Genomic DNA, 23,904 nt, shown 5'->3' with positions numbered 1-23,904 from the left:
TGAGCGATTGTATGAGGCTTCGAAGGCTGTATGAGGTGTGAGCGGTTAAATGAGATGTCAGTGATTGTATGAGATATCTGCGGTTGTATGAGACATCGGAGGCAGTATGAGACGCCAGAGGCTGTATGTGACATCAGAAACAGTTTGAGGAATTAGAGGCTGTATGAGGTGTCAGCGGTTGTATGAGACGTCAGAAGTAGAGATGTTGCAAACATCAAATTTGTGTTCACGAACGTCAAATCCAAACTTCCGGAAAAAGTTTCACACGAACCAGGTGAACCGCCATAGACTTCAAAGGGCAGGTGAATTTAGGAACATACAGTGACTCTTTCTGGCCACAAAAGTGATGGAAAACTGGTTTCAAGGGGTCTAACACCTGGAGGGGGGCATGCCGGAGGGGGATCCATGCCAAAAGTCCCACAAAAAATGACGGAGTTGACGCAGTCGGGTTTTAATCCCGAAAGGGCAGAAATCACAGTACATTCCCACATTTGAGTAGTGCCAGTCCAAATAAGCAGGGAGAGCATCTGATTGCTCCAGGTCCATGTTTTACATATTGCATTACATTTGCAGATTGATGAGATTAGCGTGTCACTTAGCATCTGCATTGATGTCATGTTTGTTAGTTTTCAGGTCACTTCAGGTACACTGTAAATCTTCAGCAAGAGAATCTGAAAGAGCAACGATCCACGTGTTCATTGAAGCTAGTCATACACTTACCGATTTTTTGGTCTGATCGACCTCAAAGTAAACCAGAGCCAAGTTCATACGAAGAATCGATACTTACCCGGGACTTCCTCCAGCCCCATAAGCTCGTCCCTTGCCGTCCTCCTGCGGTCTGCCGTTCAGCCATGATCAGCTCCGGTAACTCAGTCGTGACAGTTGTGGCCTTCTGCGCATGGACAGGAGATACACACATGCGCAGTAAGCCCAGACTGACACAATTGAGCCAGTTACCGGGACTGATCGCGGCTGAACAGGAAACCACGGGAGGACGGTGAGAGACTCACACATGCTTATGGGGCTGGAGGAAGCCCCGGGGGGTAAGTATCCATTCTTCATATTAACTCAGCTCTGGTACCCTTTAAGATTTGATTCTTAAAGTGATTCTGAGCCGAAGCTCAGGTACAAAATCAGATACCTAAAGAGAGGGAAGCCTCAGGATCCTATTGATTGATGCCCTGACGAAGGGAAGCGTATACCTCTTGAAAGTAGGCTATTAGCTCTAGATTGAGCGCCAACACTTTAGGACTTCCAGGCCTCGTAGCCAGCTCAACGCTGCACTGATCAGTGCTCCTGGCCTCGGAACTGCGTCTGAGCCGCTTAGTCAGTGGAAGCGGCAATTCTCATCTCCAGCGGATTCCGGAATAATTACAGATACTGAGATACAGGCGCAACATTGCCAGCAAACGTAAGGACTGCCGGACATCGATTCCAATGGGATTATTCAGCATTGCGGTTTTGTGAGTAAATGAAGATTTTTATGATATTTTATAATTTTGCCATAGCATGCTTGGCTACAGTATACTTATTTTTGGACTTTCAGATCTTGGAGATACAGCAGGCAGTGTGTGGTGAGTGCCTCAGAGGTGTGTATTCTGGATCTGCATGTGTATTTTTGAATAGATTACAGCAATGTTTCTTGTCAATTATATACAACTCATTTTAGTGCAATAAATTATTGGTTTATCTTAGAGGACTCTGTAAAGGGAAAAAAAAAGAACCCTCTGGAGGATACTCACCTCGGGAGAGGGAAGCCTCCAGCTCCCAATAAGGCTTCCCTGACCTCTGTAGCCTGGGGGAATCCAGCGCTGGCTCCCCCGAAACCTCCCCCAGTAAGCTTGACAAGCAGTGATTTATTTACCTATCCGGTACCGGCTCTTCCTTCAGGCTAGGCACACATAGCCGAACCCGATCGTATCTGCTCTACTGCTCAGCCAGCTCAGGCGCAAAGGACTCATGCCTGCACACAGTAGAGCAGATACGATTGTGTTCGGCTATTTCAGGCCTTAAGGTGGATCCAAGGTGAACTTTTACTCATTGCATAATTGTGTTCCTTTCCTATTGTTTATAGGGCATTCCTCAAGCCAAATACTTGTTGTTTTTGTTTTAATACTCTAATTCCCTATAAACTAAAAAAGCCACGCCCACAGGTTTTCAGAGAGCCTTGGCAGTAGCAAGGGCTCATGGGAGCTCAGTCTGGGGGCAGGAGGAGGGGGAGGTGTTACTAGCTATTGATTTCAGAGGCAGAGGGGAGGAGGAGAGGGGATTAGGCTGATGGCTCAAGATACAGATACGCCTGCCTCTGTGTAATGTTTACAAACAACATGGCTGCCCTCATTGTATCACAGGAATAAATAATCATAAACTATAGAAGCTGTTTGCAGCTAGATTTGCTGTGTAAACCATCTAAACATTAGATAAGATATACAGACAAGTTACTTGTTATAGTTAGTTTTTCATCTCAGATCTTTAACCCAAATGAAGAGCGGATAGTGCACCTGCGCAGGATGGCAGTAGGTAAATATTTACATCACCGCACTTCCCAGGAGGAACTGAAGAGGATGGGGGAAGCCTAGTTAGGATCCAGAGGCTTTCCCCCTCCCAAGGTAAGTATCCCCCAGAGGGATTTTTTATTACAGATTCTCTTTAACCGGTTCCGGAGCGATGCAGCTGAAACCAACGTCCTGCATGTAGCTGCGTGGATCTGACAGGATGTAGATTTCAACAATGGTCGCCGTGCGTTTCCACCGCGCCCTCCCCGCCGCAGATCACTCGCCCTGTCGCCTATATGCTGGCAGAGCTGTGCGAGCCGGTCAGGTCCTGTCATCACTGTAAGCCCACCCCATTGGCTTACATTGATTGACAGCGCCAGGAGGCAATAAAAGCGGCTCCTAACCGGCGATGGCGGAGAGAGCGACCTGCGGCGGGGACAGAACTGTGTCACCGGCGGGGAAGGGTAGACAGATGATTGTGGTGATTCGTCGGTAAGCACCGTTTTACCCTGCCAGCACTCTCTGCCCCCTTAAAGTGAACCAGAGACGAAGCACCCTCATGTATTTTAACATATATATCAGTGGGGACATTAGAGAAAACACCTACCCTGCTCTCTGCTTCATCCTTCACTGCTCAGCCTGCTTCTTATCAGCTCTGATAAAATCCCCGACTTGAGCATTCATTCTGGCTTTGTTCAGGAATTATTATAGATGCGCAAAAGGTGGATCAGCGCAACACCAGGCCGCCTCCGAATGGCCTCCATCAGAGATGCGCTGAGCCCCCCCAGAAACTACAAACGCACCTTGAACCCAAACAGAAGCTCTGCATATACACCAAAAGCATGGCTGTAAAGTGGGAGCAGCTGACTAAAAACGAATTAAATTAGTACATAGCAAGGAAATGAGCAGCGCTACTTAAAAACAGACTAGTGCCTACCTGCAAAAGAGTGCAAGCCCCACTTGTGGGATATAATACACACCGAGCATACACATGACCTGTCTACCACTGGAGGATGTTAGTTTCCTGTAACAGCTTGCATGCAACCTATTAAGTACTCGTCCCTCCCACTGCGAAGAAGTCAATCTTCGCAGTGGGAGGGACGAGTACTTAATAGGTTGCATGCAAGCTGTTACAGGAAACTAACATCCTCCTCCAGTGGTAGACAGGTTATGTGTATGCTCGGTGTGTATTATATCCCACAAGTGGGGCTTGCACTCTTTTGCAGGTAGGCACTAGTCTGTTTTTAAGTAGCGCTGTTCATTTCCTTGCTATGTACTAATTTAATTCGTTTTTGGTCAGCTGCTCCCACTTAACAGCCATGCTTTTGGTGTATATGCAGAGCTTCTGTTTGGGTTCAAGGTGCATTTGTAGTTCCTGGGGGGGCTCAGCGCATCTCTGATGGAGGCCATTCGGAGGCGGCCTGGTGTTGCGCTGATCCACCTTTTGCGCAATTTTCAATTTTACTTGATTTGCCGCACCCAGGCTATGCATATACATAGGTTAGGATTTAGTTAGTGTTAGGCCCCTCCCATGGAGGATTGACTTCTTCGCAGTGGGAGGGACGAGTACTTAATAGGTTGCATGCAAGCTGTTACAGGAAACCAACATTCTCCAGTGGTAGACAGGTCATGTGTATGCTCGGTGTGTATTATATCCCACAAGTGGAGCTTGCACTCTATTGCAGGTAGGCACTTGCCTGTTTTTAAGTAGCGCTGTTCATTTCCTTGCTATATAATTATTATAGATGAGTCTGTGTTCTCTGATGTCTTTTCAAGCCCAAGCCTGCCCCCTTCTGGCTCTGCTATAATGACTCAGCTATAATGATTCCGGAGCAAAGCCAGACTGAATGCTCAGTTGGGGATTTTATCAGGGCTGATAACAAGCAGGCTGAGCAGTGAAGGATGAAACAGAGAGCAGGGTAGGCGTTTTCTCTAATGTTCCCACTGATATATATGGTGACATACATGAGGGTGCTTCATCTCTGGTTCACTTTAAGGGGGCAGAGAGTGCTGGTATGGAAGTAGTTAAATACAAGCGCAGGAGATGCTTTATCATTTTTTTATATGTTCCTCTATCAGAAGTGTGAGTTCTCTGCGGTGTTCTCCTGGCTGCTACCTTGAACAGATTGTTAATGTTGATCAGCGCTGCAACTAATTGATTTATAGGATTATCCTATTGAGGCTCCACTAGCTACTCTGTGCTCCAGTCACTGAGCACAGCCCCTTTCTACGGCATGGCTGCGCATGCGTAGGAACACTGACCCCGCGGCCCTGGCTTGCTACGCATGCGCAGTAACACGGACCCCGCGGCCCTGGCTTGCTACGCATGCGCAGTAACACGGACCCCGCGGCCCTGGCTTGCTACGCATGCGCAATAACACGGACCCCGCGGCCCTGGCTTGCTACGCATGCGCAGTAACACGGACCCCGCGGCCCTGGCTTGCTACGCATGCGCAGTAACACGGACCCCGCGGCCCTGGCTTGCTACGCATGCGCAGTAACACGGACCCCGCGGCCCTGGCTTGCTACGCATGCGCAGTAACACGGACCCTGCGGCCCTGGCTTGCTACGCATGCGCAGTAACACGGACCCCGCGGCCCTGGCTTGCTACGAATGCGCAGGCCGGCTCGGTCGGTTACTGCGTGGCCGTGCTATAGGAAAATGATCTGTACAGCCCTGATGGGATTAGCGACAATGCCTTGTCCCTAATATTCTGGGGGGTGCTCAGCAACAGGGGAACATTAGAATACAGAGCAAAGCCTTCATAGGATTCTGAGGCTTCCACTCTTTAGGTAAGTATATCATTTTGTACCCCAGCTTCAGCTCAGGTACTCTTTAAATTGAAACAAATACACTTCCGGCTGTTCAAATGATGAAATGTGATCGATATCAGGCTGAGAACTGAAATCCTGTCCATCAAGCGGGGTGGAAAATGTCGATTGCACAGAAATCAGCTGTCCGATCGATTTACTTTCTGACCATGCGCTTTAACATCGATTCTCATTGCAATTTTGAGAGATCAAAGCAAGTATTCAATCGATAATTAGGACTAAATCTACTCAGTATCACCACCAATGTATGGGGCTTCATCAACATCAATTATCTTTTGATTAAAAAAAAAAAGAAAAGAAAATTGTTCTATATCTCATCAATATACAACGTTTTTGTCTCGCACACACTAGGATTCCACTTAAAGGACAACTGAAGTGAGAGGTATACGGAGGCTGCCATTTTTATTTCCTTTTAAGGAATACCACTTGCCCGGCTGTCCTGCTGATCCTCTGCCTCTACTACATTGAACCACAGCCCATGAACAAGCATGCAGCAGATCAGGTGTTTCTGACATTATTGTCAGATCTGACAATATAAGCTGCATGCTTGTTTCTAGTGCGATTCAGACACTACTGCATCCAAATAGATCAGCAGGGTTGCCAGGCAACTGGTATTGTTTAAAAGGAAATAAAAATGGCAGCCTCCATATTCTTCTCACTTCAGTTGTCCTTTAAGTTCACACAGGGAGTGCTGTAGCTGTAAAAAGGGGATGACGCCCCTTGTTGAACATTTGCGTATGAAGAAGCTAGCACATCTAAGAATTATCTTTGTTATTTTGCAAATAAGCCAACGTTTCGGAACCACACAGGGCCCCTTTATCAAGGCACACGTTGCTCTAGGCTACAGCTGTAGCCGCCTGCTGGATGCACATCACATCTGTGAGTGAGAAGAAGAGCAGAGACTCCCCACCTAACCTTCTAGGTTTACCCTGAGGCGACACACAGGTTGTTGCCCAGAGCAACAAGTGTCTTGATAATGGGGCCCTGCGTGACTTCGAAACGTTGGCTTATTTGCAACATAATGCCACCATTTTTTTCGGACCATAAGATGCACCTAGATTTAGAGGACAAAAAAAAAAAACACACACAAAAAAAAAAAAACGGAAAAAAGACACTAAACCTGGTGCATCCATGATGAGGGGGCATCTTGTGGATTATGCCCCCTTGTACCTCTCTGTGTCCTCCTCTATGCCCCTTTGTGTCCTCCTCTGTTCCCCTTGGTGTTCCCGTGTCCTCGGTTTAGCCCCCTGTGTCCTCCTCTGCATGGGCACAGTACAGGGAGGCCCCGACATTGCGGCAGGTTGGAGGCGCTCGTATTGGCAGCATTCACAAGTCAGGAACTCCCTGCATTTGGACTATAAGACGCAGTGACTTTACCCCCCACTTTTGGCGGGAAAAAGTGAGTCTTCTAGTCCAGAAAATACAGTAATTCCTGGATGTGCTAGCTTCTTCATATGCATATGTTCTATATATCGATCTGAACTCTGTGAATGTATGGCTAGCGGCGTTCCCATTCCTTACACTCTCCTGCTACTTTCCAGAATCACAGAGAACACTCTGATTGGTTGTTAAGGAACACATTATCATTCATGCAAGTCGCCCAGTTTGTCCTACCACAGAGTTATCGAATGCAGAGAAAGAAATCCATTTATTTAGGCTGAGGAACTTTACAGAAGAACAGTAAGGAAAAAATAAAATCAATATAAACATTTATAAGTCAGGATAAATATTCCGTTGCTCAATATTCAATTTTCCAAGCAAAGAAAAACAGATGAGGGCAGTTTCCATGATGGAGGATGAAGGGATCTGGTCATGGTTACGAAAGCAGTCGATATGTGTCAGTGTGGTCAGCATAAAGTCGATAATCTCATCTGTAAGTCTTACCTTGCCTCTATTTACAATGCCTTACACTTTATGTACACTGGAGGCCACCATTTCTAAATATGCATAATACTTGTGTGTCTCTGCTCCTCCCCCTCCCTGCAGTGTTCCGCCTGCAGACTGGGCATCATGTGATCTTTGGCTCAGACAGGAAATCACATGACGACGCCCTGGAGCAGTGATCTACAGCCATGTAACAAGCAGGTATACTAGGATTCATCGCCCCAGATATATCAGTTATTGCTGCAGATCCATTTCCCCTCATTTGTACTGGCAGCTGTCACACAGGCCACGACTTCAGATAAATGAATAGAAAACTGTATTTACATTTGTTAATTTTACAAAAATCAAGCAACGTATTTAACTCCTACAGAAAATAAGGTGAAAGTGGTGGTGGGTGCCAGAGGCGGGGCAAGCAAAAGATGGGGTGGAGCTTTTTCCTGATGTCCGGCCTACTATATAACCGTTTCCAAATATGGTAATTCTGTACCTGCCAGTGATGGACAGAGATGATCTGTACACCTCCTGATCTAGTCATGTAAACTTCCAGGCAGGACCCAGTCATTCTATTGTCTTTAAAGCGGTATTGTCACCATAAATATCAAATTTCAACAGCAACTGGTCTGAGTGTATTAAGTGATAAAGATGCTAATCCTGCATTCAAAACTTGTAAAACTTTTTCTGCTGTTATGGTTTGCAGTTATAACATACTTTAGGAGCACGGGCCCTAGTGCCAAACAGTGCCACAGAGTTGAATGCTGGGAGTTCTTTTTATCTATAATATATTCCTCCTCTTCCATTTATTTCCCTGCCTAGCTGCTTATCAGAAACACCCTCTGATCACTTGTGTTTACAAGCAAGGCTGAGGTGACTCAGTGATTGGATGTGTAAATAGAAAAATAGACAGTGCAGTTCCTAGTATACACCTCAGTGGGAGTGTCTGAAGACTCTGGGAGGAGGGCAGCTAATGAATACACAATGAGCAAGAGAAGGGAGGGGGGAAAACAAGAGCCTGAGGGAGGATATGATGTCAGCATTAGCTTGGCAAGATGGCCACTGCCTAGAATAGGATTTTCTGCTTTTCCTTTATAAAATTCACAGGAATCATTACGTGAATAGCACAATACATCTGTTATGTAAGTAGAAGTAGTATTTATCTACTTATATATGTGTGGTTTATTTCTAGGTTAGCATGGGTGTCGCTTGTTCTTTAAAGACAGCACAATGACCACTGGAGCAGTTTCTCTACTGGTCTCTTGCTCGGACCAGCATGGGGGGGGGGGGGCGATGACATGCCCGCCAGCTGGTGTAAACTGTACACGCCATATTCTGCCTGGTGTCAGATCCCAGAGGTTGTCCTCTAATTCAGATTTATATGGAGCTGCGTACTGATGGGAGGGGCTTCACCAATTCATGGAATTTTATTGACAGGTCCGCTGAAAAGGCACAAGCTTTTATTGTACAGAAAATCTAACACTTCATCCGATTCCATCGCCATGGTAACATAGCTTATATGACACTTCATCTGATTCCATTGTCATGGTAACGTACCCCGGAGGTCCACCCTCACAAACTATACATAGTTGGGGCAGACAGCCGACATCCGTTATCAATGTATACATAGTTGGGGCAGACAGCCGACATCCGTTATCAATGTATACATAGTTGGGGCAGACAGCCGGCATCCGTTATCAATGTATACATAGTTGGGGCAGACAGCCGACATCCATTATCAATGTATACATAGGGAGGGGCAGACAACCGGCATCCGTTATCAATGTATATATAGTTGGGGCAGACAGCCGGCATCCATTATCAATGTATACATAGGGAGGGGGGCAGCGTCAGGGGTTTTGTCGTGTTCATTGCTCGTCCCGATATTGCACGCCCCTACATCTGCTGATCTTTGCCCCGTGTTAGCCAGCCCAATTTAAGCCACTCAGACTCAAACTGCAAAAAAAGACCCAACAAGGGCCTCGGAAAATGTCACGTTAATGTGCTGCGTCCGTCTGAAGGCGTCCGTGATGTGTGACATTTACCAATCTCTTTGTAATTAACAATCTGTCCTCCATCTTTGAACGCTCCTCTGAGTCGGTGGATAATCCTCTCTCCAGGCCGGAGAGGAGAGGTTTCGGAACCTTTGTATTGAAAACATGGCTGAAATATTTAGTCCTAAATTACCATGCAGTCCTCAAAAAATAGTATATGTACACATTTAAAAATTCAACATAATATATAAACAAACCCATTTCGCATGACAAGTACAGTTCATTTAGCAACAATCATTATTGGTTTTGTCTTCTTCGATTCTGCAGTCTTCATTTAGCGGGGAAGGAGGCGACGTTTGGAGAGGTCTCTCCATGTAGGCCGTGTGCCGGCAGCCTGGTGTCCAGGCCACACGTTGGCATGATGGGTGTGGCCTGGTAATCTCTATCGATATATCCTGCCAGAATTCACGGGTGACGGCTCCTGCCGATAGCTTATTATACCGTTACACTGAACCAGACAACTACGGCAACGGTGAGAGGAAGAAGAAATCACAACCGGCTTTCTACCAGAATGGACACCTGGAAGAGAATGAAAACTCGCCTTCAGGAAACCAATAAAATTGGATGTAAAGTCCACATGATGGACAGAATAATACAACTTGTGTTGTTCTTCTCCACAAGTATTTGCTCTACAGCATCCAGTCTCCCAGCTCCCGTATCAACCTTTCCCAGACATAGATGGAACCTGAAGTGAAAGGGATATGGTGGCTGCTGTATTTGTTTTTAAACAATACCAGTTGCCTGGCTGTCCTGCTGATCATCTGCCTCGAATACATTACCCATGGCCCCTGAACAAGCATGCAGATCAGGTGCGCTGACTGAAATGTGACTGGATTACAGTAGATGCGTGCTTGTTTCGGGGCTGTGAGTCAGATCCTACTGCAGCCAAAGAGATTAGCAGGACAGCCAGGCAATATGCATTGTTTAAAATGAATGAAATATGGCAGCCTCCACATCCCGCTCACTTCAGACTCCCTTTAAGCCCTCGTCTTCTACCACTTAGCCATGCCTCAGCCAGTTCATTACGGCCCCAGGGGCTCTGGCAGTGGGCAGTTAAACATTTGGAGGTGGGGTTTAAGCTGCACCCAATAACAATGTGTATAATTGTAGGGGAGAGAGCACAAAGGTTAGAGTAAAACCTCGGCCAGATATTTGTGCTCCTCTAGTAGAGAAAATGGCTCCATCTGTGTCCCCGAGGACTGTAATGTGAACCTTGCGGTGTCACCAGGGAAGGAAGTGAGACAAGATCTACCTCTTTCCTGCCCTGCTGAGTAACACAGCCGTCCTCCCTGCAGTTATGGCAGCCAGTTCTTTTCTGAACATGAAATGAGAAAGATTCCTCCACAAACTGACAACAGTAAAAAACTAAAAATAGTGTAAAGGCAATTTCTCTTATTCCAAAAACATCAAGGCTGATACTGATTACTGCCTTGTTCCAGGGCTCAGTTTCCTGATCTCTGTCTGCTCCTGCCCCCAGTTACTGCCTTTTTTCTAGGGCTCAGTTTCCTGGCCTATGTCTGCTCCGGCCTCCAGTTACTGCCTTGTTCTAGGGCTCACTGTCCTGGCCTCCAGTTACTGCCTTGTTCTAGGGCTCAGTGACCTGGCCTCTCTCTGCTCCAGCCTCCAGTTACTGCCTTGTTCTAGAGCTCAGTGTCCTGGCCTCTGTCTGCTCCTGCCCCCAGTTACTGCCTTGTTCCAGGGCTTAGTGTCCTGGCCTCTGTCTGCCCACTCCTCCAGTTACTGCCTTGTTCCAGGGCTCAGTTTCCTGATCTCTGTCTGCTCCTGCCCCCAGTTACTGCCTTTTATCTAGGGCTCAGTTTCCTGGCCTATGTCTGCTCCGGCCTCCAGTTACTGCCTTGTTCCAGGGCTCAGTGACCTGGCCTCTCTCTGCTCCTGCCCCCAGTTATTGCCTTGTTCCAGGACTCAGTGTCCTGGCCTCTGTCTGCTCCTGCACCCAGTTACTACCTTGTTCAAGGGCTCAGTGTCCTGGCCTCTGTCTGCTCCTGCCCCCAGTTATTGCCTTGTTCTAGGGCTCAGTGTCCTGGCCTCTGTCTGCTCCTGCCCCCAGTTACTGCCTTGTTCTAGGGCTCAGTGTCCTGGCCTCTGTCTGCTCCGGCCCCCAGTTACTGCCTTGTTCTAGGGATCAGTGTCCTGGCCTCTGTCTGCTCCTGCCCCCAGTTACTGCCTTGTTCTAGGGCTCAGTGTCCTGGCCTCTGTCTGCTCCGGCCCCCAGTTACTGCCTTGTTCTAGGGCTCAGTGTCCTGGCCTCTGTCTGCTCCTGCCCCCAGTTACTGCCTTGTTCGAGGGCTCAGTGTCTTGGCCTCTGTCTGCTCCGGCCCCCAGTTACTGCCTTGTTCTAGGGCTCAGTGTCCTGGCCTCTGTCTGCTCCGGCCCCCAGTTACTGCCTTTTTTCTAGGGCTCAGTTTCCTGGCCTATGTCTGCTCCGGCCTCCAGTTACTGCCTTGTTCTAGGGCTCACTGTCCTGGCCTCCAGTTACTGCCTTGTTCTAGGGCTCAGTGACCTGGCCTCTCTCTACTCCAGCCTCCAGTTACTGCCTTGTTCTAGAGCTCAGTGTCCTGGCCTCTGTCTGCTCCTGCCCCCAGTTACTGCCTTGTTCCAGGGCTTAGTGTCCTGGCCTCTGTCTGCCCACTCCTCCAGTTACTGCCTTGTTCCAGGGCTCAGTTTCCTGATCTCTGTCTGCTCCTGCCCCCAGTTACTGCCTTTTATCTAGGGCTCAGTTTCCTGGCCTATGTCTGCTCCGGCCTCCAGTTACTGCCTTGTTCTAGGGCTCAGTGTCCTGGCCCCAGTTACTGCCTTGTTCCAGGGCTCAGTGACCTGGCCTCTCTCTGCTCCTGCCCCCAGTTATTGCCTTGTTCCAGGACTCAGTGTCCTGGCCTCTGTCTGCTCCTGCCCCCAGTTACTGCCTTGTTCTAGGGCTCAGTGTCCTGGCCTCTGTCTGCTCCTGCCCCCAGTTACTGCCTTGTTCTAGGGCTCAGTGTCCTGGCCTCTGTCTGCTCCGGCCCCCAGTTACTGCCTTGTTCTAGGGCTCAGTGTCCTGGCCTCTGTCTGCTCCTGCCCCCAGTTATTGCCTTGTTCTAGGGCTCAGTGTCCTGGCCTCTGTCTGCTCCTGCCCCCAGTTATTGCCTTGTTCTAGGGCTCAGTGTCCTGGCCTCTGTCTGCTCCGGCCTCCAGTTACTGCCTTGTTCCAGGGCTCAGTGTCCTGGCCTCTCTCTGCTCCTGCCCCCAGTTATTGCCTTGTTCTAGGGCTCAGTGTCCTGGCCTCTGTCTGACCCCTCCTTCAGTTACTACCTTGTTCTAGAGCTTAATGTCCTGGCCTCTGTCTGCTCCTACCCCCAGTTACTGCCTTGTTCTAGGGCTCAGTGTCCTGGTCTCTGTCTGCTCCTGCCGCCAGTTACTGCCTTATTCTAGAGCTCAGTGTCCTGGCCTCTGTCTGCTCCTGCCCCCAGTTACTGCCTTGTTCTAGGGCTCAGTGTCCTGGCCTCTGTCTGCTCCTGCCCTCAGTTACTGCCTTGTTCTAGAGCTCAGTGTCCTGGCCTCTGTCTGACCCCTCCTTCAGTTTCTACCTTGTTCTAGAGCTCAGTGTCCTGGCCTCTGTCTGCTCCTGCCCCCAGTTACTGCCTTCTTCTAGAGCTCAGTGTCCTGGCCTCTGTCTGACCCCTCCTTCAGTTACTACCTTGTTCTAGAGCTCAGTGTCCTGGCCTCTGTCTGCTCCTGCCCCCAGTTACTGCCTTGTTCTAGAGCTCAGTGTCCTGGCCTCTGTCTGACTCCTTTATTCAGTTACTACCTTGTTCTAGAGCTCAGTGTCCTGGCCTCTGTCCTGGTCTCTGTTGGCTCCTGCCTCCAGTTACTGCCTTGTTCTAGAGCTCAGTGTCCTGCCCTCTGTCTGACCCCTCCTTCAGTTACTACCTTGTTCTAGAGCTCAGTGTCCTGGTCTCTGTCTGCTCCTGCCCCCAGTTACTGCCTTGTTCTAGAGCTCAGTGTCCTGGCCTCTGTCTGCTCTGGCCCCCAGTCACTGCATTTGTTATAAGGCTCAGTTTCCTGGCCTCTGACTGCTCCTGCCTCCAGTTACTGCCTTGTTCTAGGGCTCAGTTTCCTGGCCTCTGCAGTGTTCTCCCCAGAATTTTTTTCCAGCCGGGTGGCATGAAATAGTAGCCGGGTGGCATGAAATAGTAGCCGGGTGGCATGAAAAGGTAGCCGGGTGGGGCTGAGAATGCAAAGCTGGTGCTTCTGTGAGCAACTCTGCTTACAGCATAGGAGGAGGTGAGCCAATTACAGCCGGGTGCTCACCAAAAGTAGCAGGGTGGAGCACTCGGCTAAAAGAGCCTGGGGAGAACACTGCTCTGTCTGCTCTTGCGCCAAGTTACTGCCTTGTTCTAGGGCTCAGTGTCCTGGTCTCTGTCTGCCCACTCCTCCAGTTACTGTCTTGTTCCAGGGCTAAGTTTCCTGGTCTCTGTTGGCTCCTGCCTCCAGTTACTGCCTTGTTCTAGAGCTCAGTGTCCTGCCCCCAGTTACTGCCTTGTTCTAGGGCTCAGTGTCCTGGCCTCTGTCTGCTCCTGCCCCCAGTTACTGCCTTGTTCTAGGGCTCAGTGTCCTGGCCTCTGTCTGCTCCTGCCCCCAGTTACTGCCTTGCTCTAGGGCTCAGTGTCCTGGCCTCTGTCTGCTCCGGCCCCCAGTTACTGCCTTGCTCTAGGGCTCTGTGTCCTGGCCTCTGACTGCTCCTGCCCCCAGTTACTGCCTTGCTCTAGGGCTCAGTGTCCTGGCCTCTGTCTGCTCCTGCCCCCAGTTACTGCCTTGCTCTAGGGCTCAGGGTCCTGGCCTCTGTCTGCTCCTGCCCCCAGTTACCGCCTTGCTCTAGGGCTCAGTGTCCTGGCCTCTGTCTGCTCCTGCCCCCAGTTACTGCCTTGTTCTAGAGCTCAGTGTCTTGGCCTCTGTCTGCTCCTGCCTTGTTCTAGGGCTCAGTGTCCTGGCCTCTGCCTGCTCCGGCCTCCAGTTACTGCCTTGTTCTAGGGCTCAGTGTCCTGGCCTGTCTGCTCCTGCCCCCAGTTACTGCCTTGTTCTAGGGCTCAGGGTCCTGGCCTCTGCCTGCTCCGGCCCCCCGTTACTGCCTTGTTCCAGGGCCCAGTTACCTGGCCTCTGTCTGCTCCTGACCCCAGTTATTGCCTTGTTCTAGGGCTCAGTGTCCTGGCCTCTGTCTGCTCCTGACCCCAGTTACTGCCTTGTTCATATAGAATCAAACATATAATATCTGAGACGACTCACCAGCCAATGTAACACTGACAGAGATTCTCGTGGGACGTGGCCTGTTTAATCAGCAGCTCCACCTGTGTGGCCACATCCAACGTTTCCTCGTGTGAAAAGTCTCGACCTGGAGAAACAAACAGCCAAAGTCACAAAACGCAGAGTGACCATAAAGCGATTATCAGACAACAGGAAGATACGGAGCTCCTGTCCTGCCACGTGACTGGGTAAAGCTCCGTCACATGACACCGAGATCATCAGAAGAGTACCCACAACAAGGAGACATAGAACTCCTGTCCTGTCACGTGACTGGGTAAAGCTCGGTCACATGACACTGAGGTCATCAGAAGAGTACCCACAACAAGGAGACATGGAGCTCCTGTCCTGCCACGTGACTGGGTAAAGCTCCGTCACATGACACCGAGATCATCAGAAGAGTACCCACAACAAGGAGACATGGAACTCCTGTCCTGTCAGGTGATTGGGTAAAGCTCGGTCACATGACACTGACATCATCAGAAGAGTACCCACAACAAGGAGACATGGAGCTCCTGTCCTGTCAGGGGATTGGGTAAAGCTCCGTCACATGTCAATGACATCATCAGAAGAGTACGCACAACAAGGAGACATGGAGCTCCTGTCCTGTCAGGTGACTGGGTAAAGCTCGGTCACATGACGATGAGATCATCAGAAGAGTACCCACAACAAGGAGAATCTCTCATGGCAGCTACTGGACAAATACACCAGAAGGCTCCACTACAAATGCACATTGCTGTGCCATGCGAATAATGATAATCACCAACCATCATCCTCCGCTCATGTGAGTCTATAACAGCATGATAAGATAAGTGATCCGTCAGGTACAGAGGAAGGGGCTCAGCTTACCTGTTAGCTTATCTCGGACTCGGTTGATAATTTGAATGGCTTTTTTATTCAGAGCTTCAGGTTGGACCAAACCATCTCCGACTGCAGGGAAGACAGAATCAGAGGATTATTGCACAGCAAACATCCAGGGCTGTGGAGTCGGAGTTAGAGTCGGAGTCGAGGAGTCAGGGCAATTTTGGGCACCCGGAGTCGGAGTTGGAGTCGTTGATTTCATAAACTGAGGAGTCGGATGATTTTTATACAAAATCCACAGCCCTGTTAAGTATTAGGCTAAGGAGTCTGAGTCTGACCCATTTTGGGTACCCGGAGTCGTGGTTTCATAAACTGAGGAGTTGGAGTCGGAAGATTTTTGTCCCAACTCCACAGCCCTGCAAACATCACCACTATCTGCTTTCTGTTCTACATCTGAAGGTGCATACACATTGCAGATGATTGTTGCTCGTGGAAGATCATGATCCGATCCCCTAGAGCGACAGAGTTGGCTGGCGTGTACAGCTGTGTAGCTAACGAGGTGCTGTGCAGGTGTGTGTGTGTGTGTGTGTGTGTGTACAGTGTGTATGTGTATGTGTGTGTGTACAGTGTGTGTGTGTGTGTGTACAGTGTGTGTGTGTGTGTACAGTGTGTGTGTGTGTGTACAGTGTGTGTGTGTGTGTGTGTGTGTGTGTGTGTGTGTGTGTGTACAGTGTGTGTGTGTGTGTACAGTGTGTGTGTGTGTGTGTGTGTACAGTGTGTGTGTGTGTGTGTGTGTGTGTGTACAGTGTGTGTGTGTGTGTGTGTGTGTGTGTACAGTGTGTGTGTGTGTGTGTGTGTGTACAGTGTGTGTGTGTGTGTGTGTGTGTACAGTGTGTGTATGTGTGTACAGTGTGTGTATGTGTGTACAGTGTGTGTATGTGTGTACAGTGTGTGTATGTGTGTACAGTGTGTGTATGTGTGTACAGTGTGTGTATGTGTGTACAGTGTGTGTATGTGTGTACAGTGTGTGTGTGTGTGTGTGTGTATAGTGTGTACAGTGTGTGTGTGTGTGTGTATAGTGTGTGTGTGTATAGTGTGTGTGTGTGTGTGTGTGTGTGTGTGTACAGTGTGTGTGTGTACAGTGTGTGTGTGTGTGTGTGTACAGTGTGTGTGTGTGTACAGTGTGTGTGTGTGTGTACAGTGTGTGTGTGTGTGTACAGTGTGTGTGTGTGTGTACACGTGTGTACGTGTGTGTGTGTGTGTGTGTACGTGTGTGTGTGTGTGTGTGTGTACAGTGTGTGTGTGTGTACAGTGTGTGTACAGTGTGTGTGTGTGTGTACAGTGTGTGTGTGTGTGTACAGTGTGTGTGTACAGTGTGTGTGTGTGTGTGTGTGTGTGTGTGTGTGTGTGTGTGTGTGTACAGTGTGTGTGTGTGTGTGTGTGTGTGTGTGTGTGTGTGTGTGTGTGTGTGTGTGTGTGTGTGTGTGTGTGTGTGTGTGTGTGTGTGTGTGTGTGTGTGTGTGTGTGTGTGTGTGTCGGGGGGGGGGGGGCACGAGGGACAACAGAGCAGCTCGTGCGCGACACTTGCGGGGATGAGTTGATCCCCCGGGTGCGTTGGGGGTCGGCGTTTGCTGTACACATGCCTGACTATCGGCTGAGACAGTTGTTATCGGCCATGTTAGTCCGAGGTGTGTACGGACCTTTACTGTACAGGGGGCAATATATCTACAGATTTCACAGCCCGATCAACCAAACATTTCAATAATTTTACCGAAGCGGTGCCGCAACATGTCCATCCATTCCATGATTTAAAAGATTTTGGGACAAAATCAGTGGAAAGCAATGATTGGACATGGTGGAACGTGTGCGCTGTGGTAACGGGCATGTATGACGGATCCCCGACTGCTGACCCTCCAAGTGCTAAATGTCCCTCCCAGGTGCCTGTACCACGAGCGCCTGTACCACGAGTGCCCGTACTACCAGTGCCTTTACCATGAGTGCCTGTACCACGAGTGCCCGTACTACCTGTGCCTTTACCATGAGCGCCTGTACCACGAGTGCCCGTACTACCTGTGCCTTTACCATGAGTGCCTGTACCACGAGTGCCCGTACTACCTGTGCCTTTACCACCAGCGCCTGTACCACGAGTGCCCGTACTACCAGTGCCTGTACCATGAGTGCCTGTACCACGAGTGCCCGTACTACCTGTGCCTTTACCATGAGTGCCTGTACCACGAGCGCCTGTACCACGAGTGCCCGTACTACCTGTGCCTGTACCACGAGCGCCTGTACCACGAGTGCCCGTACTACCTGTGCCTTTACCACGAGCGCCTGTACCACGAGTGCCCGTACTACCAGTGCCTTTACCATGAGTGCCTGTACCACGAGTGCCCGTACTACCTGTGCCTTTACCACCAGCGCCTGTACCACGAGTGCCCGTACTACCAGTGCCTTTACCATGAGTGCCTGTACCACGAGTGCCCGTACTACCTGTGCCTTTACCACCAGCGCCTGTACCATGAGTGCCCGTACTACCTGTGCCTTTACCACCAGCGCCTGTACCATGAGTGCCCGTACTACCTGTGCCTTTACCATGAGCGCCTGTACCACGAGTGCCCGTACTACCTGTGCCTTTACCACCAGCGCCTGTACCATGAGTGCCCGTACTACCTGTGCCTTTACCACCAGCGCCTGTACCATGAGTGCCCGTACTACCTGTGCCTTTACCATGAGCGCCTGTACCACGAGTGCCCGTACTACCTGTGCCTTTACCACCAGCGCCTGTACCATGAGTGCCCGTACTACCTGTGCCTTTACCATGAGCGCCTGTACCACGTAGCATCATGTATGTGTGATTTCACACCCGCACCATGTGGTACAGTCGCGGTAATGGCAGATAGGGCGTGGCAGGGGAGGATTGGCCGGGAGTCACGCCGGTGGACAGCTGTGAATGTAACACATGGGGTGGCCAGGCAGATGCCAGAGGTGGTGCTGCTAGAACAATACAGAAATGCATCAGCATGGATCCTAGATGTATTTACAAGCATACTGAAATCTATCTGGAATTGGCCTGCGATGTGTGGGCAGGCAGCACGTCTGTGAGGTTACACAGGGGCGCCCCCCCATGAGTAGACCCCTTATGCTCCCACAATAAACAGGCCACATGCACTTTAACCTACGTCCTTTCATCTGTGACTGAATTATAATAACGATACTGTAGGTCTGCCACCTGCTGGTGACTATTGGCATATACAGTATATTAATAAACAGCACTTCATTCCCATTCAACTCACTGTAGGTGTGTATGGATTCAGGAACGGTGCTTCCCGGCTTCTTATGTGCCGTCTCTCCGAGCTCCACCGGCTCCAACATTCCTGAGAAAACAAATGCCATCATTACATGTACAGAAAGACGTCACACCTCAACCATCCGCGATAATCTACAACACAGCGCAGCCGGGAGCACCGGGGGGGGGGGGGGGGGCGCAAGCTCTATCAGGAGGTCTACAGCTATGAAACCTGTCCACAGGGCAGAGACATGCAACTGGCTGCACTCTCCACAACTGGCAGGAATATCTGCACTCTCCACAACTGGCAGCCACTGCTGAACCTCTGTGTCATGTGACTGCACAGGCCTCTCCACTAACAATAATAATATGGTAGGACATTACACTAGGACTATGGTAGGATTAGAGTGTGAGCTCCTCTGGGGACAGTCAGTGACATGACTATGTACTCTGTAATGTGCTGCAGAAGATGTCAGTGCTATATAAATACATAATAATAATATGGTAGGACATTACACTATGACTACGGCAGGATTAGAGTGTGAGCTCTCCTCTGAGGACAGTCAGTGACATGACTATGTACTCTGTAATGTGCTGCAGAGGATGTCAGTGCTATATAAATACATAATAATAATAATATGGTACGACATTAGACTATGACTATGGTAGGATTAGAGTGTGAGCTCCTCTGAGGACAGTCAGTGACATGAATATGTACTCTGTAATGTGCTGCAGGAGATGTCAGTGCTATATAAATACATAATAATAATATGGTAGGACATTAGACTATGACTATGGTAGGATTAGAGTGTGAGCTCCTCTGAGGGACAGGCAGTGACATGACTATGTACTCTGTAATGTGCTGCAGAAGATGTCAGTGCTATATAAATACATAATAATAATATGGCAGGACATTACACTATGCCTATGGTAGGATTAGAGTGTGAGCTCCTCTGAGGACAGTCAGTGACATGACTATGTACTCTGTAATGTGCTGCAGAATATGTCAGTGCTATATAAATACATAATAATAATATGGGAGGACATTAGGCTATGACTATGGTAGGATTAGAGTGTGAGCTCCTCTGAGGACAGTCAGTGACATGACTATATACTCTGTAATGTGCTGCAGAAGATGTCAGTGCTATATAAATACATAATAATAATATGGTAGGACATTAGAGTATGACTATGGTAGGATTAGATTGTGAGCTCCTCTGAGGACAGTCAGTGACATGACTATGTACTCTGTAATGTGCTGCAGGAGATGTCAGTGCTATATAAATACATAATAATAATATGGTAGGACATTAGACTATGACTATGGTAGGATTAGAGTGTGAGCTCCTCTGAGGACAGTCAGTGACATGACTATGTACTCTGTAATGTGCTGCAGAAGGTGTCAGTGCTATATAAATACATAATAATAATATGGTAGGACATTAGACTATGACTATGGTAGGATTAGAGTGTGAGCTCCTCTGAGGACAGTCAGTGACATGACTATGTACTCTGTAATGTGCTGCAGGAGATGTCAGTGCTATATAAATACATAATAATACTATGGTAGGACATTAGCCTATGACTATGGTAGGATTAGATTGTGAGCTCCTCTGAGGACAGTCAGTGACATGACTATGTACTCTGTAATGTGCTGCAGAAGATGTCAGTGCTATATAAATACATAATAATAATATGGTAGGACATTACACTATGACTATGGTAGGATTAGAGTGTGAGCTCCTCTGAGGACAGTCAGTGACATGACTATGTACTCTGTACAGTGCTGCAGAAGATGTCAGTGCTATATAAATACATAATAATAATATGGTAGGACATTACACTATGACTATGGTAGGATTAGAGTGTGAGCTCCTCTGAGGACAGTCAGTGACATGACTATGTACTCTGTAAAGTGCTGCAGAAGATGACACTGCTATATAAATACATAATAATAATAATAATATGGTAGGACATTATGCTATGGCTATGGTAGGATTAGAGTGTGAGCTCCTGTGAGGACAGTCAGTGACATGACTATGTACTCTGTAATGTGCTGCAGAAGATGTCAGTGCTATATAAATACATAATAATAATAATATGGTAGGACATTAGGCTATGACTATGGTAGGATTAGAGTGTGAGCTCCTGTGAGGACAGTCAGTGACATGATTATGTACTCTGTAATGTGCTGCAGAAGATGTCAGTGCTATATGAATACATAATAATAATATGGTAGGACATTACACTATGACTATGGTAGGATTAGAGTGTGAGCTCCTCTGAGGACAGTCAGTGACATGACTATGTCCGCTGTAATGTGCTGCAGAAGATGTCAGTGCTATATAAATACATAATAATAATATGGTAGGACATTAGACTATGACTATGGTAGGATTAGATTGTGAGCTCCTCTGAGGACAGTCAGTGACATGACTATGTACTCTGTAATGTGCTGCAGGAGATGTCAGTGCTATATAAATACATAATAATAATATGGTAGGACATTAGACTATGACTATGGTAGGATTAGAGTGTGAGCTCCTGTGAGGACAGTCAGTGACATGACTATGCACTCTGTAATGTGCTGCAGGAGATGTCAGTGCTATATAAATACATAATAATAATATGGTAGGACATTAGACTATGACTATGGTAGGATTAGAGTGTGAGCTCCTCTGAGGACAGTCAGTGACATGACTATGTATTCTGTAATGTGCTGCAGGAGATGTCAGTGCTATATAAATACATAATAATAATATGGTAGGACATTAGACTATGACTATGGTAGGATTAGAGTGTGAGTTCCTCTGAGGACAGTCAGTGACATGACTATGCACTCTGTAATGTGCTGCAGAAGATGCCAGTGCTATATAAATACATAATAATAATATGGTAGGACATTAGACTATGACTATGGTAGGATTAGAGTGTGAGCTCCTCTGAGGACAGTCAGTGACATGACTATGTACTCTGTAATGTGCTGCAGAAGATGTCAGTGCTATATAAATACATAATAATAATAATAATATGGTAGGACATTAGACTATGACTATGGTAGGATTAGAGTGTGAGCTCCTCTGAGGACAGTCAGTGACATGACTATGTACTCTGTAGAGTGCTGCAGAAGATGTCAGTGCTATATAAATACATAATAATAATATGGTAGGACATTACACTAGGACTATGGTAGGATTAGAGTGTGAGCTCCTCTGAGGACAGTCAGTGACATGACTATGTACTCTGTAATGTGCTGCAGGAGATGTCAGTGCTATATAAATACATAATAATATGGTAGGACATTACACTATGACTATGGTAGGATTAGAGTGTGAGCCCCTCTGAGGACAGTCAGTGACATGACTATGTACTCTGTAATGTGCTGCAGAAGATGTCAGTGCTATATAAACACATAATAATAATATGGTAGGACATTACACTATGACTATGGTAGGATTAGAGTGTGAGCTCCTCTGAGGACAGTCAGTGACATGACTATGCACTCTGTAATGTGCTGCAGAAGATGTCAGTGCTATATAAATACATAATAATATGGTAGGACATTAGACTAGGACTATGGTAGGATTAGAGTGTGAGCTCCTCTGAGGACAGTCAGTGACATGACTATGTACTCTGTAATGTGCTGCAGGAGATGTCAGTGCTATATAAATACATAATAATATGGTAGGACATTAGACTAGGACTATGGTAGGATTAGAGTGTGAGCTCCTCTGAGGACAGTCAGTGACATGACTATGTACTCTGTAATGTGCTGCAGGAGATGTCATTGCTGTAAAAGTACACGATTTAGTTCTGGATAGAGAAGGGAAAACATTTGTTATATTTTTATTACAGTCTGTGTCAAATTTGGGATTTTATTTCTTTTATTTCCTGTATTGGTGACCTGGTAACACTTTTTTTTAAAATATTATTTTAAGTATTTTTCTTTTTGCTCTCACCTTATAAAATGCTTTTGTATTGGGTTAGAGCAGCCAGTAGGGATTGGTTACGCAGTGTCCCCCCCGCCGTCAGCGGACGACTGAGAAAGTGACATTAAGTAAGCGTGACCAGTGAGCGATTGTGGATGCCGGACATTTCCCCACAGTGTGTGTAACAACAATATCGCTCCTGACTCCTCCATCTGTCTTCCATTATCAGATGTGAGGCGGTTATATAACGGCCTAATAAATACAACCTGTGTTTATAGACGTCGCAGATCTCTTGGCGGACGGCTCTTATATCGGGGAAAGTTAGAATAGTACAATATGGAAACACACTCATAATGTATTCATTGGGCCGTGGCTGGCTGGGCTTTGTATTCCACCACCAGCCACACAGCGAGAGAAGCAGAGATCCGGCTACTACACGTGGCGTACTATCGGTATCCCGCCGGAGAGACGGGTGTGGACAGGCCTGTAAAACAGGAGAGTCTGCTTCCAGTACAGAGAACCGTCAGCCGAACGTACCTCATAAAATGCTAAACCAACCACACGCTGCCCCTGAACTGCAAGGACAGTGTGTACCGTGCGTTTGTGTGTGTTGAAGATAAAGCTGGCGTACCGTCAAGTCCTGGGGGTGCTGGATGCGGTCACAAGGCAGGGCCACTTGCAATCACAAGGTAGTAGAGTACATCAGCACACTAGCCGTAGTGCAAAGCACATTTGATTGTGCACTATTTATTGCACATAAAGTTCTGACAATTGTTTTGGGGGCCACACAGGGCATGCCTTGGTCGGAAGTTTATGTGGAACGGTGCACAATAAAATGTGCATTGCATCCTAAACTACGACTGGTGTGCTGATGTACTCTACTACTTAGTTTCAGAGCTTGGCGCCAAAACCACCTATTGTATATACTCGAGTATAAGTCCAGAAATGTAGGGCTGCCTGACTTCATAAAAGTATAGGGGTCGGCTTATACACGAGTCACAGGCAGCACTGAGCACAGACTAATGTGAATACGAATAGTGACATTCCCATTTGCAGCAATTTACCCAGTGGTAAGTGATACTTTCAGAAAAGGAAATGCTAAGAGAACACAGGTGTGAAAGTCCTGGCCACAGAAATTACCAAGTAAGGGGGGGGGGGGGGGGGGGGGGATACTGGGCTGCAGGAGGGGGAGTGACTAATTGCTGTAGATGGAGGCACTGAGAAGGTATTGGCTGCACATAAGGGACAGGAGGGGGTTAGTAGCTGCAATACTTTATCCAGTGCTGCCATTAACCCCTCCTGGGCCCCAAGTGCAGCCATTAACTTTGCTAGGTAGAC

At 48.0% G+C, this 23,904-nt stretch overlaps 1 protein-coding gene across 6 annotated transcripts in view; it reads right to left on the bottom strand.

The window, feature by feature from the left end:
* Window positions 1-6,955: 6,955 nt before the first annotated feature.
* The window catches only part of MTOR (mechanistic target of rapamycin kinase), a 347,943-nt gene continuing 330,994 nt past the window's right edge, over window positions 6,956-23,904 (bottom strand). For all 6 annotated transcript variants that reach the window (XM_068238758.1, XM_068238761.1, XM_068238762.1 and 3 more), the window contains 4 exons: window positions 18,645-18,725; window positions 15,400-15,480; window positions 14,536-14,641; window positions 6,956-9,774 (listed from right to left, as the gene is read on the bottom strand). In XM_068238758.1, coding sequence (XP_068094859.1) covers window positions 9,759-9,774; window positions 14,536-14,641; window positions 15,400-15,480; window positions 18,645-18,725 — 284 coding nt within the window. In that variant the 3' untranslated portion in view covers window positions 6,956-9,758. The remainder of the gene's footprint in view (window positions 9,775-14,535; window positions 14,642-15,399; window positions 15,481-18,644; window positions 18,726-23,904) is intronic.

Source organism: Hyperolius riggenbachi, chromosome 6 (assembly GCF_040937935.1).
Source record: "Hyperolius riggenbachi isolate aHypRig1 chromosome 6, aHypRig1.pri, whole genome shotgun sequence".
Taxonomy (NCBI): domain Eukaryota; kingdom Metazoa; phylum Chordata; class Amphibia; order Anura; family Hyperoliidae; genus Hyperolius; species Hyperolius riggenbachi.
The sequence above is the reverse complement of the archived record's forward strand: the minus strand, read 5'-3'. Positions and strand labels throughout refer to the sequence as shown.